The sequence below is a fragment of the Pinus tabuliformis genome, chromosome 3_2 (assembly GCF_031772625.1).
Source record: "Pinus tabuliformis cultivar Carrire ecotype Pingquan chromosome 3_2, CPIR1, whole genome shotgun sequence".
In the NCBI taxonomy this organism is placed as follows: domain Eukaryota; kingdom Viridiplantae; phylum Streptophyta; class Pinopsida; order Pinales; family Pinaceae; genus Pinus; species Pinus tabuliformis.
Window position 1 is genome coordinate 124,675,546 of NC_142302.1, and position 20,364 is coordinate 124,695,909.

The 20,364-nt window shown below is 38.4% G+C and overlaps 1 protein-coding gene across 2 annotated transcripts in view; it reads right to left on the reverse strand.

Moving 5' to 3' along the window:
- CYP59 (cyclophilin 59) overlaps positions 1–14,120 on the reverse strand; it is a 305,441-nt gene extending 291,321 nt beyond the window's left edge. Inside the window, exon 1 of one of the 2 annotated variants that reach the window (XM_089415907.1) lies at positions 13,310–14,120. In XM_089415907.1, the coding sequence (XP_089272033.1) occupies positions 13,310–13,407 (98 nt within the window). In that variant the 5' untranslated portion in view covers positions 13,408–14,120. Of the gene's footprint in view, positions 1–12,910; positions 12,993–13,309 lie in introns of those variants that run through there. The other variant, XM_089415908.1, reaches the window with a different exon arrangement.
- Positions 14,121–20,364: the final 6,244 nt, after the last annotated feature.

Consider the following 20,364-nt stretch of genomic DNA (forward strand, 5'->3'; position numbering starts at 1 on the left):
GGCTGTGGAGAACGCCCAGTGAGGACCAGCTACCTACCACACCTCTAGCAAGCAGTTTCGGCCTCCAGCAATCAGTTTCGGCCTCCAGCACACATATACGCACGCAGGCTTAGCATTCTCGGCCTCCAGCACACATATACGCACAGGCTCAGTATTCTCCACCTCCACGCAATCACACTCAGCACCCTCACACAACGCCTCCAACTTGCTCTGATACCAATTGTTGGAGATCAGATGCACAGCAGAATTAAAACAAATACACACAGCTATTAAATCAAGCACATAAGACAGAGGTTTAACGTGGTTCACCCAACCAATCTGGGCTACGTCCACACAACATAGGCATCGGCAATTCTTTATTAATCAAACAGGAGATTACATAATTAAATCTTCACAAACTCTCACACTACTCATACCAAACAATCCGTATGGATACCTGTTATATAGCAAAGAGAATCTAACTGTCTCATAAATCCTTTCAACTCAAATTTAGGATGCATTAACTCCCTCCCAACAAACTGGAGCTAATCTAGGAACTGATTCCTATTGTCATCTACTAAGATTTTGCCTATTTTATTCAAAACAGAAAATCTCAACATTCCAATATTGTATGTTGTCCAACAAGCTATTAGCCCAATGCTCCCTTTTAAATGGTGGTTCATTCCCCGAGTGTTCTCATGCAAGGTGTTCCTCCTCTAGCTATGTGCCACATGTTCTCTTGTGACCATGCTCCTCGACATGTGTGCTACAGTAGTTACTTGCTCCAATATTTCTCCTCAACATATGTGTCTAAGTCCACAACCAAACTCCATGAAGTATGCTCCTCAACCCAAGCATCCTCAAGTCAGGTATCCAACCTCCAAGGTGCATATCACATGGTCCCATGCTTTTAGCACTAAGCACCTAACACTCATCCTCCTATGCACGTACCTCTCCTAATCAAGCAACCAACTACCCCATTGCGTGCACTCAATGGGTTAGTGATCATGCCACATAGGATGACAACAACCTAGGTATGTGTGTTATGTTACAATTCCAGGACTGAAATTATCAGCAGTTTATATTCAAGTTTGATACATCCTTCATGGTAGAGGCATTTGATTGGTTCCCTTGCGTGAACACCAAGCCCAACATATGCTTTGTAGTGAATACATCGAGCAAGTTCATGGTTGAGCCTCAGCAGATTCATTGGAAAGCTGCCAATCATGTTCTCCAGTATTTGAAAGGCACAGTTTATTATGGTCTGAAGAATGTGGAAGATAGTGAGTTGCTGTTGCTGGATTTGTAGATTCCAATTAAGCAGGAGATGCAAGTGCCAAAAGAGCACTTGAGATTTTGTTTCAGCTTTTAGGCTCAAGTATGATTTCCTGGATCAGCGTGAGGCAGGCCACAATTGCAAATTGCAATTAGTTCAGAGAAGGCAGTCAATTCTGCTACCTGTGAGGCCATTTGGCTTTGCAATCATATAGCAGAGTTGACCAATGTTTCACAAGCACTCCAATCACATCAACATTCAAAAGGGAGCAATGATCCTTGAGTATGTTCCATCAGATTTGTAGGTTGCAGATATCTTCACAAAGCCCCTGGCTAAGAGGAATTTCCAGATGTTGAGACAAAAATTTGGTGTTATGGAGAATTTTTTCCTCACAAAGAGGGAGTGCTACTCTTGTGTACTTGTTGCTCAGTAGCAGTTCTCCTCCAGCCTTGGCACACCTTAGCCTATGCTGCAGATCCATACAGTCTTGAACAGCATGCAGTAGTTTAGGACGCAGCAGTAATAAGTAGAAGGTGGTAGATGCACGTGTTGGCATTTTGGCACAGGAGTGGTGCTATGGTACAGGTGTTGTCCTTGATGGCAACTCTCTTTGGTGACAGATCTCAGTTCAAGCGCTCAGAATGAAGGAAATCATGTATACGCAGGTTCACCTTGCCAAGCACGTGTATACACGTGTTTTATACGTTCAAAAGTCGCGTATGCGTATACACGCACTTTTATGCACGGAAAAGCGCGTACATGGTGGGAAACTTATTTTTGGTCCATGGTTGTTAGTCCTTGGAATTTGAACCTATGGTTTTGGACCATGGTATCTCGTCAGAAGTGTTGACCCCAGGTTTTGGGCCCTTGGTATTGGTTTATTATGGTTTTGGACCGTGGTATTGTGGAAGGCCTAAAACTATAAAAGAGGAAGGAGATCATGTGACAAGGGATCATCTGAATTATTATTGAATATCTGATAATGTATGAGATCTGGAATACTGGTGATTGGGTTATGGTGCAGATCTAGATCTGAATGAAGGAGGAACCTGAGCGCAAGAAGGATAAGGACTATTGATGGATCAAAATCTCAAGGCTTAAACATTGGTATCTCTGTGTGATTTTGATCTGTTATATGTGGCGCACTCTTGATCTATAAATCTGGGATAACTGATGTCTGAATGCTTAAAAGAATAAATTATCCTTTATAAATCTGTACGCAAGTTCAGTGAATTGCAGGTGCGTATACACACTTTTTCTGTGAGTGAAAGAAGCGTATACGCAGGTTGGTTGTGGTACAGAGGCGTATACTCACAGGTTGCTGAACAGTGAAGTAGCGTATATATCTTGATTTATGTTCTAGTTGCTTCTGTTTTATTACTGCAGTGTTCTGGGTTCAGAATTGGTGTTTGATTACAGTTACTGTGTTCTGGGTACAGCGATCAAAGAAGTGTTTATTTGGTTCAGCTTTTGATTGGTGAAAAGGAGTTTGGGTTATGCAGAAATTCTTGATGTTTGATTGATGTTACTTGTGGATCCAGTCTGAAAACTAATGAAACGAGGTCCCTGAAAGCAAAGAGAAGGTTACAGCCTTCTACAGGTAGGAGCCTGCGTACTAGTATCTCAAGCTAGTACAAGAACTTAGGGGGTTGGAGCTCCCTTCTAGGAAAGCTGGAGAACGAGAGAGAGTTGTAGCTCTCTGCAGGTTGCAGCCTGCGTACGGGTAAAGACTGCACCAGTACAAAACATTGTAAAGAGAAGTTTCTAATTAAAAAGAAGATAGAGACGAATTGCAACAGGGGGTTTTCACCCACATTGGGTTTCCTCCTTATATCTTGTGTTCTTGTGTGTGACTGTCTTCTGCTCTGTTTCTGGTACTGTTTATTTGCTTCTAATACACAGATTAATAACTGACATCTGAAAGATAAATCAAATTATAAGTCTGCTTTGTATACGCGGGTTTCTTTATCTGTAGTTGCGTATATACGCGGTTTTTATTAACAGAAGTAGCGTATATCATCTGGAATTGAAAATGGAAATATTTGACTTGATAATACTGATTCACCCCCCCTCTCAGTATTATTTCCAACAATTGGTATCAGAGCAGGTCCTGTGACAAGGGATCATCTGAATTATTATTGAATATCTGATAATGTATGAGATCTGGAATACTGGTGATTAGGTTATGGTGCAGATCTAGATCTGAATGAAGGAGGAACCTGAGCGCAAGAAGGATAAGGACTATTGATGGATCAAAATCTCAAGGCTTAAACATTGGTATCTCTGTGTGATTTTGATCTGTTATATGTGGCGCACTCTTGATCTATAAATCTGAGATAACTGATGTCTGAATGCTTAAAAGAATAAATTATCCTTTATAAATCTGTACGCAAGTTCAGTGAATTGCAGGTGCATATACACACTTTTTCTGTGAGTGAAAGAAGCGTATACGCAGGTTGGTTGTGGTACAGAGGCGTATACTCACAGGTTGCTGAACAGTGAAGTAGCGTATATATCTTGATTTATGTTCTAGTTGCTTCTGTTTTATTACTGCAGTGTTCTGGGTTCAGAATTGGTGTTTGATTACAGTTACTGTGTTCTGGGTACAGCGATCAAAGAAGTGTTTATTTGGTTCAGCTTTTGATTGGTGAAAAGGAGTTTGGGTTATGCAGAAATTCTTGATGTTTGATTGATGTTACTTGTGGATCCAGTCTGAAAACTAATGAAACGAGGTCCCTGAAAGCAAAGAGAAGGTTACAGCCTTCTACAGGTAGGAGCCTGCGTACTAGTATCTCAAGCTAGTACAAGAACTTAGGGGGTTGGAGCTCCCTTCTAGGAAAGCTGGAGAACGAGAGAGAGTTGTAGCTCTCTGCAGGTTGCAGCCTGCGTACTGGTAAAGACTGCACCAGTACAAAACATTGTAAAGAGAAGTTTCTAATTAAAAAGAAGATAGAGACGAATTGCAACAGGGGGTTTTCACCCACATTGGGTTTCCTCCTTATATCTTGTGTTCTTGTGTGTGACTGTCTTCTGCTCTGTTTCTGGTACTGTTTATTTGCTTCTGATACACAGATTAATAACTGACATCTGAAAGATAAATCAAATTATAAGTCTGCTTTGTATACGCGGGTTTCTTTATCTGTAGTTGCGTATATACGCGGTTTTTATTAACAGAAGTAGCGTATATCATCTGGAATTGAAAAAGGAAATATTTGACTTGATAATACTGATTCACCCCCCCTCTCAGTATTATTTCCAACAATTGGTATCAGAGCAGGTCCTTCTGAAGAAGCTTGATCGCTTGAAGGAAGATCTTTCATCATGAGCAACTACGAGAGGGAAGCATCAATCAGGCCACCGGTTTTTGATGGGACAAACTTCGTATATTGGAAGGTAAGAGTTACTGCCTATCTTCAATCTTTGGGTACAGAAGTCTGGGATATCATAGATACAGGATATACTTTTCCAGCAGCAACTCCTACAGATCCGACTGAGAAGAAGAAATATGAAACAAATGCAAAGGCGGTCAATACTCTATTGGGATGTCTATCTCAATCAGAATTCGTGAAAGTTATACAGTTAAAATCAGCAAAAGAAATATGGGACAAGATTGTCCTAAGCTATGAAGGAGATGATCAGGTAAAACGAGCAACACTTCAAACCCTCAGGATTCAGTATGAAAATCTCAAGATGTATAATGATGAAAGTGTGGCTAACTATTTTCTTCGTGTAGATGAGATTGTTAATTGTATGAAAAAATTGGGTGAAGAAATAAAAGAGGTTGTTGTGGTTGAAAAAGTTCTAAGATCTTTGTCCCCTAGGTTTGAATCTAAAGTTTCTGCAATAGAAGAAAAAGAGAATCTACAAAGCCTTAAAATGTCACAGCTGCACGGAATTCTAACTGCTTATGAAATGAGGAAAGGAGGACCATCAGACAAGAGAGAAGTTGCCTTCAAGGCTTCAGGCAAAGGCGAGTACTATGAGTCAGGACATGTGTGAGAAGAAGAAGAAGAATCAAATTTTGTCAGAAATCTTCAACGAGGTACTGGACGGTTCCGAGGTAAGTTACCTTTCAAATGCTTTGCTTGTGGAAGAGTCGATCACTATGCTACCAAATGTCCTCACAAGGATAAGATTGACAAAGGGAAGGAACCTGTTAGATGGAACAAGAAACAGAATGCAAATAAGAAAAGCTATTACACTCATGAAGATAGTGATGGACTTTCAAATAGTGATGAAGATGAACGAGGTAATAAGTATAAACTTTTAATGGCTTTTGAATATGATGACTACATGGATGCTATAGATGTAGAAAGTTTTTGTGAAGAGATGACTAATCTCAAAATCTGCTTAGAAGAGAAAAGTGCAATTATTGATTCTCTACAATGTCAACTAGCTGAAAGGGAAAAACATCTTGAAAAATTGGAATGTGAAATTGTTTATCTTAGAAAGGAGATTGAGAAAACAAAAGCTATTAATCTTAAATTTGTTAAAGGATCTGAAACTCTGGATGAGATTATCAATGTGCAGCGTTCTCCACTAATCAAGACAGGTCTAGGATATAATGGAGAAACATCTCAAGCTTCTACCTCCAAAAGTTATCTTGATGCAGCAAAGAAGAGCGAGCAAAGGCCTAATAGAAATCATCAGGTAAATCAGGGACAGTTTACCTCAAGAACGAATAAAGACTATCAAGAAAATCGGGGACAAGCTACCTTAAGGACAAACAGAAGCTACAATCAGCCACAGGTAAAATCTTCCCAATTTGCCTCAAGAATGGATGTCAGTAGAAACTACAATCGGTTGGATGATAGATTTGATAATCGCAGGAGTTTCTTCAATGGCCAATGTTTCTCTTGCCATAATTTTGGTCACAAAGCAGCTCAATGTGTTGCCTATAAGACAATCATGACTAGAGAAGCTCAAAAACAAAGGAATATGACTGGAATCACGAAAAGGACTTATAACAACTTTTCGGCCCTTGAAAATGAAGTTGAATGTTCTATTTGTAATAACTTTGGTCATGAAGATTCTGAATGCAGGAGCAGGTTTTGGAAGACAACTCAGAAAGAACATACCTCAAGTGCCAGAAAATGGAGAATGAAGGAACCACAACCAGAAAGATGTGGGATAGCCTTCTATGCAGAAGGACAGGAAAATATATGGTATATCGACAGCGGATGTTCGAAGCATATGACAGGGGATAAAGAAAAACTTGAATCATATACTGCATTAGAAAAGGGAAAGAAGGTGTCTTTTGGAAATGATACCCCTGCAGCCATAAAAGGAAAAGGCACTGCTCAGTTGAAAGAACAGGTCAAAGCTGGAAATGTTTTGTATGTTGATGGCTTGAAGCATAATCTACTGAGTGTTAGTCAGATGTGCGATAAAGGAACCAAAGTAATATTTCGATCAAATGGATGTAGTGTTCGTGATCTTGATACAGGAGAAACAGTGATCAAAGGCAGAAGAACTCCAAATAATCTATACATATTTGAAGGACAACAACAATCCTATTTAAGCAAGGATGATGAACACTGGTTATGGCACCGGAGGTTGGGGCATCTAAGCTTTTCACAAATAAGGAAAGCATGCAAATACTAGGCAGTTCATGGTCTTCCAGATATCAAAATTCCAGACAACACCATATGCAAATCATGTCAGTTTGGTACGCAAACCAGAACTAACTTTCCTGAGAAGGAAGGATCAGCTAGCAGGCCTCTTGAGCTAGTCCATACAGATGTATGTGGTCCATTTAGGACAAGGTCACCTCGAGGAGAAGAATACCTTATATTATTCATTGACGACTTCTCCAAGTTTGTTTGGTTAGGACTTATGAAGCACAAAGACGAAGCATTCGAAAAATTCAAATCCTTCAAAGCCTTGGCTGAAAATGAATCAGATTACAAAATTAAGTGCCTCAGGTCCGACAAAGGTGGGGAATTTACCTCAAATGAATTTTTTGATTTCTGTAAAGAACATGGAATAAGAAGGGAATTCTCTACAACTAGGACTCCTCAGCAAAATGGAGTGGCGGAAAGGATGAACAAAATAGTCCAACAAATGGCTCGTGCTATGCTTGATGAGTCTGGAACTCCCGCAACCTTCTGGGGTGAAGCTGCATATGCTGCGGTTGTTATTCTCAACAAAACAAATGTCCGAGTGAACAGCACTCAAACTCCTCATGAGCTCTGGTATGGTGAGACTCCTTCGGTAAAGCATTTCAAAATTTTTGGGAGCAAATGTTATATTAAGAATACTGATGAGCAGCTTGGCAAACTTGAACCTAGAGCAGATGAAGGCATTCTCCTTGGTTATTCTCCCTACAGCAAAGCATATAAGTGTTATAATAAAAGACTTGGAAGAATTGTTGACAGCATTGATGTAGTGGTTGATGAAAAAGGATACATCCCTAGGGAAGTGAATCATGAAAATATCAATGAGGATGAAGACTACTCTCCAAATCAGACAGATGATGAAGAAGAACCCCAAGAGGCACCAGAGGAACAGATAAGGATAGAAGAGAAGACTCCATCCAGGTACGTTCAGAAGAATCATCCAGAATCTCAAATTTTGGGGCAGAAAGAAGCAGGTATACAAACAAGAAGAACAATAGCAGAAGCTTCAAGCTATTTGGCATTGCTCTCTTCCACTGAACCGTAAAATGTAAAAGAAGCATGCAAAGATGAGTGTTGGGTTAAGGCAATGGATGAAGAGCTTGAGCAGATCGAAAAGAATAACACTTGGGAGTTGGTTCTTAGACCAAAAGACAAAAATGTCATAGGAACAAAATGGATCTTCAAAAATAAGTTGAATGAAAATGGGGAAGTGATTAGAAACAAGGCCAGACTTGTTGGTAAAGGGTATGCTCAACAAGAAGTAAAGGGTATGCTCAACAAGAAGGAATAGACTTTGAAGAAACTTTTGCTCCCATTGTTAGACTTGAGGCCATCAGAATGTTCCTTACTCTCTCTAGCTTCCAGAAGTTCAAAGTATTTCAAATGAACGTAAAATCAGCCTTTCTGAATAGCGACTTAGAAGAAGACGTGTACATAGAGCAACCAGATGGCTTTATCCTTGGGAATGATCCAAATCTTGTATGCAGACTTAAAAAGGCTCTCTATGGCCTTAAACAAGCTCCAAGGGCTTGGTACTACCGCTTGGACAAATACCTTCATCGACAAGGTTTTTCAAAAGGATCAGCAGATAGCAATCTTTATATAAAAATTGAAAATGACAAATTGCTAATAATTGTTGTGTATGTAGATGATATTATCTTTGGCAGCAACGAAGAAGGTATGAGTCAAAGCTTTGCCTTGGTGATGCAGAAAGAATTCAAAATGTCTTTGCTCAGAGAACTGACATACTTTCTTGGATTGCAAATCCAACAAAATGAAGGCGGTATCTTCTTGTCTCAAACCAAGTACCTCAAGCAGATTCTGAAGAAGTATGGCATGGAAGATTCAAAACCAGTATGTACCCCCATGGTTACAGGATGCAGCCTCAGTGCAAATGATGAATCGGCAGCAGTGCATCAACCAACCTATAGATCCATGATTGGAAGTCTACTTTATTTGACAGGTACCCGACCAGACATCATGCATGCAGTGGGAATAGTTGGAAGATTTCAGGCAAATCCAAAGGAAACTCATCTTCAGGCAGTCAAGAGAATCTTCAAGTACCTTCAAGGAACTCAAAACTATGGCTTATGGTACCCTAGAGATACAGATCTCACACTTCATGCTTACACAGATGCAGATTGGGCCGGAAGCGTGGATGACAGGAAGAGCACAAGTGGTGGTGCATTCTTTATGGGTTCCAGATTAGTATCTTGGTTCAGCAAGAAACAGAGTTCGATTGCTTTATCTACAGCTGAAGCGGAATATGTGGCTGCTGCATCTTGTTGCACTCAACTTCTTTGGATGATGCAAACCTTGCAGGATTTTCAAATCACTTGTACTCCACCTGTCTCTATCTTATGTGATAATACAAGTGCAATAAGCATTTCAAAGAATCCTGTCATGCATTCAAAGACCAAGCACATACCTATCAAATATCACTTTCTTCGGGAACAAGTGCTTGAGCAAAAAGTCAAGTTGGAGTATGTTCCTTCCAAGGAACAAATTGCTGATATCCTTACCAAACCACTGCCCAGGGAAACTTTTGAATATCTCAGACAGAAGCTGGGAGTAGTTGATGCTTCATCCTGCTGTTGAAGCTTGTCTGTTTCAAAGAAAAGTTGGTGTACGCGAGTTGGATGAGGGGAATCCGCGTACATACGCAGATTTATGCAGGTGCAGTCGCGTATATGGAATTCTGAAGAAAATCAGCAAGAACAGACTCTGGTTGAAGAGAGTCTGATATGGGTCTGTCAGAGACCATCAGGCACAGGTTCAGGGGGAGCAGATAATCTTCTAACAATGCATTGTTGGCATTACCTTAGAAGCTCTTGGTTCTAGTACTCAAGCTGTTTTTGTTTCAGGTGGATCAGCTGCAGAAAGGAGAACAGAAGAACAACATGGTTGCTGATATATACAGTGATTGTCAGATGTTGCTGATAGTAGTTATTGGTGATTTGCATAGTCTTGATATTTCGTTTCTATGTCATGTATATCTTTTTTATCAAGGTCATGTAACGGCCTATTTTGGTTTCCCCACTATGCCTGGGATGATTGATGCAATGTGATTGGTTGTCATATGTAAATTTCTGATGTATCCCCACTTGGTTGGGTGGATGATCCCCACTTGGTTGGGTGATGGATGTATGTATTGAGTCTTTTGGTGATAGGAAGGTCTTTCATAATGTATATGTCTTGGTTCTTCTTGAAGAACATCCTTTGCAGATCTTGCCTACAGTCAGGGGGAGCATGTTTAGCACAGCAGAGCAGAGATATCTACATGTACTCAGGGGGAGCACAGCCCTTTGCCCTTGATGACAAAGGGGGAGAATGACTTTGAGGATCTTGGGGTTGCCATCAAGTCCAAAGGGGGAGATTGTTGGCATTTTGGCACAGGAGTGGTGCTATGGTACAGGTGTTGTCCTTGATGGCAACTCTCTTTGGTGACAGATCTCAGTTCAGGCGCTCAGAATGAAGGAAATCTTGTATACACAGGTTCACCTTGCCAAACACGCGTATACACGCGTGTTATACGTTCAGAAGTCGCGTATGCGTATACACGCACTTTTATGCACAGAAAAGCGCGTACATGGTGGGAAACTTATTTTTGGTCCATGGTTGTTAGTCCTTGGAATTTGAACCTATGGTTTTGGACCATGATATCTCGTCAGAAGTGTTGACCCCAGGTTTTGGGCCCTTGGTATTGGTTTATTATGGTTTTGGACCGTGGTATTGTGGAAGGCCTAAAACTATAAAAGAGAAAGGAGATCATGTGACAAGGGATCATCTGAATTATTATTGAATATCTGATAATGTATGAGATCTGGAATACTGGTGATTGGGTTATGGTGCAGATCTAGATCTGAATGAAGGAGGAACCTGAGCGCAAGAAGGATAAGGACTATTGATGGATCAAAATCTCAAGGCTTGAACATTGGTATCTTTATATGATTTTGAACTGTTATATGTGGCGCACTCTTGATCTATAAATCTGGGTTAACTGATGTCTGAATGCTTAAAAGAATAAATTATCCTTTATAGATCTGTACGCAGGTTCAGTGAATTGCAGGTGCGTATACACGCTTTTTCTGTGAGTGAAAGAAGCGTATACGCAGGTTGGTTGTGGTACAGAGGCGTATACTCGCAGGTTGCTGAACAGTGAAGTAGCGTATATATCTTGATTTATGTTCTAGCTGCTTCTGTTTTATTACTGCAGTGTTCTGGGTTCAGAATTGGTGTTTGATTACAGTTACTGTGTTCTGGGTACAGCGATCAGAGAAGTGTTTATTTGGTTCAGCTTTTGATTGGTGAAAAGGAGTTTGGGTTATGCAAAAATTCCTGATGTTTGATTGATGTTACTTGTGGATCCAGTCTGAAAATTAATGAAACGAGGTCCCTGAAAGCAAAGAGAAGGTTGCAGCCTTTTGCAGGTAGGAGCCTGCGTACTAGTATCTCAAGCTAGTACAAGAACTTAGGGGGTTGGAGCTCCCTTCTAGGAAAGCTGGAGAATGAGAGAGAGTTGTAGCTCTCTGCAGGTTGCAGCCTGCGTACTGGTAAAGACTGCACCAGTACAAAACATTGTAAAGAGAAGTTTCTAATTAAAAAGAAGATAGAGACGAATTGCAGCAGGGGGTTTTCACCCACATTGGGTTTCCTCCTTATATCTTGTGTTCTTGTGTGTGACTGTCTTCTGCTCTGTTTCTGGTACTGTTTATTTGCTTCTGATACATAGATTAATAACTGACATCTGAAAGATAAATCAAATTATAAGTCTGCTTTGTATACGCGGGTTTCTTTATCTGTAGTTGCGTATATACGTGGTTTTTATTAACAGAAGTAGCGTATATCATCTGGAATTGAAAAAGGAAATATTTGACTTGATAATACTAATTCACCCCCCCCCTTCTCAGTGTTATTTCCAACAGCACGCATGCTCCAGTCTTAGAATAATTCCAGTTTAAGGATTTTCAGTAATTAGAACTGTTGTTTTATTTCTTAGTTTAGCTTTTTTATTCAGATTTAGGAAGCACTGTTCTTAATTTGGGGGGGTGCTTTACTTAGAGGAGAATGTCAGATTTAGGTTGGATGCTGCCTCCTAGTAGGTTGAATGCACTTCTCTATACAGCTATTATTAGGGGTTTTTTAAATCTGGGCACCCCAAGAGGATGGGCCAATTTTGTAATCCCCTAGCATTTTCTTCTCTATAAAAGAAACGCTAATTCATTTCAGCTAGATCTCCACAGCATGGTTTCTTAACAGTAGCTTTAAAATTATCAGTGTAATTATCTATTGTATTTGTTCGCTTGGCCATTTTTTTTAGGTCCACTATATGGAACATAACATGTGAAAGTTGTACCTAAGGTGACAGATTATCACGAAAAGTTTATGGTTTCAATATCAAATTTCGGCAGCCTTGTAGTGACAAGGCCAATCAGGAAGCATTGGTTCCCCAGTGATTCCAGAGCAGTATAAGTTTAAAGAGTTATATAATATATTGTCACTTGTATATGGAGCCTTGTGATGCGTAAATGAATCAGAGTTTACTAAAAGAAAGTAAATTTTACCAGCAACTATGGTAAATAACAACAAAAAATGCTCATTTTACTTGCTGGTGCTGTTTTTCTTCTTTTTTGGTTGACTGAAGAAAAATAGCCAAGTCAGTCAATAGTTCTGTTGACCAGGCCGGATTTGGAGTTAGCGTTGAAAACTGTTGATGTATTTTGCTTAACCCTAACCTTACCCTTTTAACTAATGCATTTTCATTAAACTGTCTCTTCCACAACCTCCCCAATAGCAGCTCTGCACTTTGTCTAGATCTCTACAACGGTTCTGCACAAGCTAAGGTTTATGCCATATGGTTTTGGAAATGCTAAACATTAAAACTTGTCGTAAACATGCGTTTATTATGAAAAAATATTTAAAATTAAAATAGTACAGCTATTAAAATATTCTATAATTCTAATACTGAGTAATTTAACTTTTTCATTTATCTGGTGTATTTTTTCAGTAAATTTGAGATCCAGCGGATTGAACGTACCCTATGGAAGTTGTGACTATACAAAGGGAAACCAATAACATGGTGTTTAGCCTTCTAGTTTCGCAGTAACAGATTTATCCTGGAGATCACAAGGTCAATTATCACAGAAGTTTGTGGAAAAACCTAATCCAGGTGAAGACCCTGATTATCCATTTTTATGGCATAATTAAAACACAATCCAAGGTGCCGTGAAAGAGCTTAATTTAAGGTTTCTGGTTTACTCCATGAACAAAACAAAACAAAATGGTAACTAAACTAATAATGTTACTGAAAATGTTTATTGTTGCCACAGGCAAGTGTCATATAAACAAATTTGAGAGTAAATAAATTTTACAGATTTTGCAGTATAACGCCGGCACGGGGAAGAGTGCAGAAAAGTGTCACATAAAACAAACTTACTTGCATAGTTTGAGAAAATTTTTAGCGGTAAGGGGACAACGGTCTGCGTGTAAGTCGACGACAACGTCTCCCAAGCTTGTGGCGAGAAGAACGGACATGTTTCCCTGGATATAAGAGCTACGGGGATTCGAACTTGTGGTGCGGCAGCAAGAATACGCTTTGCTCTACATATGGTTTAGACAGATGGAAATTCCAAGCCAAAATACAACATAAAGTTTAGCGTCTTGTATTTGACTTCACGTTCTTACAATTGCAATGGAACTTCTCTAGCTCGATTACGGTTTCCAAACTCTGAACAGTGAAAATCTTGAACAGACAATAGGCTATATATTATGCTGTTCTGAGAAAGTTTTGCATAAAATTTTCACGAGAAGCTTGTTCCAACCCTTGTCTGCCTCCGTGTATGCTTCGTATTTTCGGAGAAAGATCAACAACATTGAACAGGACTGCAGAGTGTTCGATTTTGTGCCAAATCTCAGAGAGTCCAAGAAAATAACCGGGGCGGCAGCGAACTCCCTCAAGACCTTCGAGCTGGTAAATTTAACATAAAAGGCCGCGTAGGTTTTTTTAGTACAAACATTTCTTAAAATATTTATCCTGGAAAGAGCAGATATGCTCCCTTACTCTTCAGACTCTGTAACTTCAGGAAAAAAAAGGTGCAAGGCAGGCGGCAATGGCCCTGATCCACAACTAACTTTTCGTTCTCGCGGCAATGGCCCTGATCCACAACTAACTTTTCGTTCTCGCGGCAACGCACACCGAGTCCAAGAGAAATGGGATTCTTGTATGAACATATGGGATGCGATTGTAAAATTTTAGCTCATTCATAACTCAAGATATGTGATTACGTATTTTGTCTACTAAATATAATTGGTAAAAATATTGTGTTTAGGTTCGTGAAATTATTCGTTGTGTAGAAATGTGTTTATAGAATGGGTTAGATTTTGTAATATCAAATCAGTGTAGAATTTAAATATTGGGTAAATATTCAAATTATATTTAGTGTGGTGGTTGTGATTCTAAAATGATAAATAAAATTTAATAATAAATAATAAATAGATTATAAAAAAGATTGTTTTTATTAAAAAAATTACAAATTATTTTTTTAAATAATATGTATATTTTATGAAAAGAAATTGAAATAATTTATATTTATAATTATGATATTTTTAAGTATATAATTAATAAATATATAAACTTATTAAGTTTAACTAATAAATATATAGGTTTTGATTATGTTTTTGCATGTCATATATACAGAGAAAGGAATATGGAAGTGATGGATTATCAAAATCCAAAGCACATCTAGAGTAGGGTTTTTGGCATATTTCTTAAAAGATCGATGATTTAGCTCATGACCAGCTCCCTAGAGCTTGTTTTCAAAACTAATTATATGTTGCTTTATTTTATATATACTACACTTATTTATGTAACACACAACACTCACACGACATATTTGTATATACTATCATATGGAACCAAAAATGCTACAAGTTTTTTGTAAGTGAAGCAAATGCAATATCTTCATCAATACACCAAATTTGGTTACAAGAAACAGATCATATATTCAGATAACCATATATTTTTTGAACTTTTGTTTATTGTGGACACACTTTCTAGTCCATGGGACAGAATACTTCAACATCTACTAAATGTAATTTTCAAACTCTAATAAAAAATTATAATTTTTCCCTTTTGGAAAAAAATAAATAAATAAATAAATATAGAGAGAGAGAGAGAGAGAGAGAGAGAGTATATAAAATATAAATAATAGTTATAAATTAAGAGCCATTCTACCAGCCTTAAGGGAAGTCCCCATTGTTAAATCACCTTTATTATTGAGTGGTCACAAGATCATTTCTCTCGACACTCTCGAGGTCAAGCTTTGTGGTTGAGCCGGTAGGAAGTTATAAGCTATATCTATAAATAATCAATGTTATACACATCATATTAAAAAATTATAAAACATGTTAACAAAAAAAACCAAACTCATGATCCAAGGGACCAAAAGACTCAAATCTCTAAGGTGCAAATTGTAACAACCCCTAGTTGATTTTCTATGTAAATAAAAATAAGAAGAAGGTCATGGGACACATATGCCAAGTTGAATGTTGCGTAAAACATAATTATGGGTATCACTTGTGATTAATTAATGGCTATGGAAATTGGCAAAAGCAAAGAGGCATTAATTGGCATTTTATTTATGACAATAAAGGAAAATTAGGAGAAAATGAAGGTGAAAACACATATATTTGCATGAGAGGGAAATTGAAGAAAATAGAGGCACCAATGATAAAAAGGCTTTTGAGGATCAGTTCACAGCTTTTGTCAGTTCGGACTTTGGCTCTCTCATTCATTCTCTCGTTCTCTCATACTCTTGCACACTTAGAGTATTCTTGGAGCACTCTAGTATTCACTTGGATTTGGAGAAAGAAGGCAGAGGAAAGCATGAAAGTGCAAGGGAATAGGTGGATCAACAGCTACAACTGGGTTGCTTTGCAGATAACAGGTTGCAGGTGTGATTTCCTTGTTGATTTCCTTACATGGTATATGCATGTGATTTTCTAGTTATGTGTTGTCATTGGCATGGAGGATTTGCCTGGATTGACAGTGGTTTTAACCTTGTCTTGTCATTTCTTGGATGGCCATGGTGTTATGGGTTTTTCCACTTGATTTTTTTTTATTCGTGTTTATAATTCCTTATGGTTGTGGGTTGGAACAAACGTTCTCAAAGCCTTGGAACAGCTTGGGTTGAGTTACTAGTCCTGGATCCTAGGTTGGGAAAAACGCTTTGGAACCCTTGGTGGGTTGAGTTACTAGTCCCTAGAGCCAAGTTGGATAACGCTTTGGAGCTCTATAAGGTTGTGGGTTGAGTTACTAGTCCTTGGAGCCATGGAAAACTTGGGTAGAGACCGATCTGGTTGGTGTTAGTGATGTCCCATGGTGAGGTGGAATCACTAGTTGAGGGTTGAGGTGGTTTGGCCTTTGGAAGCCATGGTTTGGTTTTGTTTAGTTTATTCCATGAGATTCCACATTCATGCTTGGAATATGGCGTGGGGGTGATTTGTTGAAAGAGAGATTTGGTTCAGCCCAACCTATGGTCAGGTGGTATGTGGAAGTCCCTGACTTGGTTGGCATTTTCATATGTTAATATGATACGTTTCATTATGGTGATTTATGAGTAATTGTAGCGATTATATTGGTGATATTATGGTTGGGTTGCCATGGTTTATATGTTGGTTATTTTATGGTTATATGTAGTTTGTATGATGTGTATCTTCTATGTCACTTGTCATGAATTGTTTACCTATTGATCGGTTGATGAATATATGGACTGCTAAGTGTTGTTAGAGCTATGTGGAGAGGGCATAAGGCCTTCTTGGTGATTCTCATATGAATCTCAGACTTTTATGATTAGATATGCGTTCATGACATGTAGCTTACATGTGTTGCCATGTGTGTTGACAAAATGTTTGTTATGTTCTAAGCAGTCTAGGTCAAGTTTTACCTTCAAGTTTGAATGTTTAGCCTTGCTGTCAAGCCATTTATGATTCTAAGAAGTCTCGGGCAGTTATGGTAGTGGTATGGAGGCTGACCTAGAATTGTGGCTCAAATCTCGGGACTGCACCCTCTGAACTTGACAATTTGGGTCACAACCGCACTCAGGCAGTGTTGTGCGTGCAGTTGGAGGTCTTCAACCGCAACTAGACCTTATCATGCATGCGGTTACGGGTTAATGTTCAGTTGTGTTATATTCTTTCCACGACTACCCACGCATGCGCAGGTCACAGGGGGTGTGGTAGCCCCCCTGCACAGGGTTCGAGGCAGCGCCTCAGGAGAAAAAAAAAAAAACAAAACAAAAAAACAAAACAAAAAAAAAAACAAAAAAAACAAAAAACAAAAAAAAAAAAACAAAAAAAAACAAAAAAAAAAAATGGACCTTATTAGGTAGGTGGACCTACCTATGGTTTTGTGCATGGATTTCACACATGGTTTTAGGCATGGTGGTTTTCTGTCCATGGTATTTTGTAGGTCTGGTCAAGAGAACTACGGTTATGTTCTAATCCAGGGTTAATGGATTGGGATTTTTGGATGCTTCGGCATGTATATATATGTATTGTAACATTAAAAGGAACATAATGAAAAATCAATCTGGTAGTTTTGATTTTGGGATCCAGGGGGAAATCTCTATGTATATAAGTTTTATGTTTTATGCTCTCGCCATTGTTTATTTTCTGTTTTTAGAATTCATATGCAGGTAATTTATGTACGGGGTTAAAACCTATAGTTAAGTTGTGAGAAAAGCATCCCTGGCTCAAGGTTTGGTCACCTAGGGTGGTCCTTTGGCCCTTGAGTGCCTTGTAGCCCTAAGGAATGTTGTGAGTTTTTAGTTGGTGGTTAGTTGTAGACTCCACTTCCTTAACTAGAGCTAGGAGGTCGGGTCATGTCATAGTAACTCTTCGTCTCATGTTTACTATAGCAGGTTAGTGAAATTGGGTAAATTTGAGAGGGGGGCGTTTACACAAGCCTATTGTCAAATTTTGCATTCAAAAACAAGTTTGCATCTTGATAGATTTGATCCCTATCTACCCTTAGTTGATCTAGAGTTAAGGTGGATCTAAGTTGGTTTAAGTAAAATGTGGATAATGATATTTTAAGTACAATTTTCATTAAATTCTTAAAAGTTAAAAACTATTACGGTTTATTAAACCATTTTCTTACTGTAAAATCTTTAAGAAGTTCAAGGAATAGCTCCATATATGTAATTACATGTTTTGTTACTAAATATGTATTTAAGTTAATTATTAAGAATATTGTGTTTAAGTTGAGAACGAAGGTGACGGGAGGGGGCATTCTTACATCTTGGAGGAACAACAGAAGGACAATTTACTTGGAAATATATTAGATACATATGCCTTATTATAAGAAATTATGTTAGCTTGATCATGTCATACAAATCTCTTCTCATCACTGGAGATGCTTTACTTATTTTCAAACACATGTATTATGAATAAGGGATAAATACCTTAGGCTAAAAGCTATATTTAGCAGAGTTCGTGCTTTAGTGGAAAATATGGAGTATGAGATTGAATGGTTCCATATGAAAAGGCGAAACAATTTATTCGTCAATTCACAAGCCAACTTAGCCATCCATATAAGTGAAAAACAGGTTCATTTAATCAATGGATTACTTTTCGATCAACCTATCGCATAACCTAAACCACTCTCCAAGTGTCATGTCTTTGTTGAATTATGAGGGTACTCTGATAATTATATCACCACACGCTGTGGGCATACAAGACACAAAGCAACCACCTCTAACCATTATGTCTTGCATCATCGCCACCTTAGACAATAATCTCTCCCTTCCCCTCCCATGCAACACTTGTGAGATAAATTTGGTATCATTCATGGTAAGTCGTACATTAGAAAACCATGTCCTTGGTGCAGTCAAGGCTCAATTGGCATCTTCTCCAAGTGAGGACTCTATAAGGATGACACCCTAGTTGCTACAAGTTTTGGGGGAGACAAATTTAGACCCCCTGCTTTAAAGATGAGGATGTCATTGTCATGGACTATAAGGAAGTTCCCTCCATCATCATGAATAGGCAATTAAGGAGTTGAATGTGGATTTCAATGAAATGGAGTTACACATGTCTGTTGTTGAGGGAAATTCGATATCTAAAGTGAAGGTATTGATGAGCATCATGTATCATTTAAAGAGAAGAGTTGACACCCTTGAGCAATTGGTCATTAGGCATATTTATTCGAGTTAACGCACTCCTCAAGCCTCTCTTTGTGTGGATAAGGTTCTCTCTAGTTCTAGAATGGAAATTACTTCTTCTTCCATTATAGAAGAACAATATATAGCAACTCTAGAACCACCTTCTATTAGTTTGGATTTTAACACCAATTAATATGGTATTATGCTAAAGATATATGTTGGTTCCAACTCCTTTTTATATTAGAAGTTTATGTGTGATAATATGGGTTGACTTTGGGTCCTTTTTGTGGTGTAATCAAGCGGGCATCAATTTTTTGGAATACCTTGGTTTTACAAGGATCATCCATCTTTGTACTTAACCCATGTGCATCTCCCACAACTCTTCATATAAATAAAAAAATTCCCAATTTCTGTAAAACAAAAACAAAAAATTCAAATTGTGCAAATAAATTATTTAATAGGTTTTAATAGTTAATTTAATTTGTGAAATTATTTGTTTAAGGAATATAGTTCGCAATAAGATTTTAAAACAGGATTTTAGTAAAAATTGTAAGAGTTAAAAGATATAATTAATAATTATGATCTTTGATTAAATTGTTCTCTTCCCATTTTTTTTAAATATGTTGTAGCAACTATAAACATCATCCAAAATTTTGCCCATGCTTCATTTGGAGCCTCCCTTCTAAATTGCAGCAGCTCATCTTGCACTGATCCATGTACTTGTGCTTTGATTGAGCCTCATCCTTTGCATCTTGGCTTATGTTTGCTTACTTGTTTTACTGTCTAACCCACAAGCCAATCTCTTGACTTGGTTTTCATCCAGTTTCGGGCTTGCCTTAGAGAACTGTGCAATCCTTGAGGGCAACCAACCTTGCTCTCAGGAATTACGCAATCCAAGCTGACAGTGAGCCTTGAGCTCAAGAATCGCGTAGTGCTAGATGACAACTAGCCTTGAGTTGGGAAATTGCGCGGAACATGAGAGGCATTCCAGAGCCACTCAACCCAAAAATTGTGTAGAACCAACTATGCCAAGAAATTGTGTAATGCATGAGCCAGAGAGTTGCCCGGTTCTCCCTAGAATTACGCAATCTCTCCAGGAAATGCATGCCAATTTTTCTAAAAAAAATAAAAATAAAAATAAAAAAACATCCCTAGGAAGTAGTGATCTATTATTAGTTTCCCAAAGGTGGCACATTGCTATCTTTAGAAGTTTCTGCCAAGTGTCGTTTTTGTCCTTGATCTCAGGCATGCATGTCATAAATTCCAATTTGCTCAATTCTATGTAATGGACACCTCTAGAGCTCATTTGCACATTTGATCATCAAGCTCT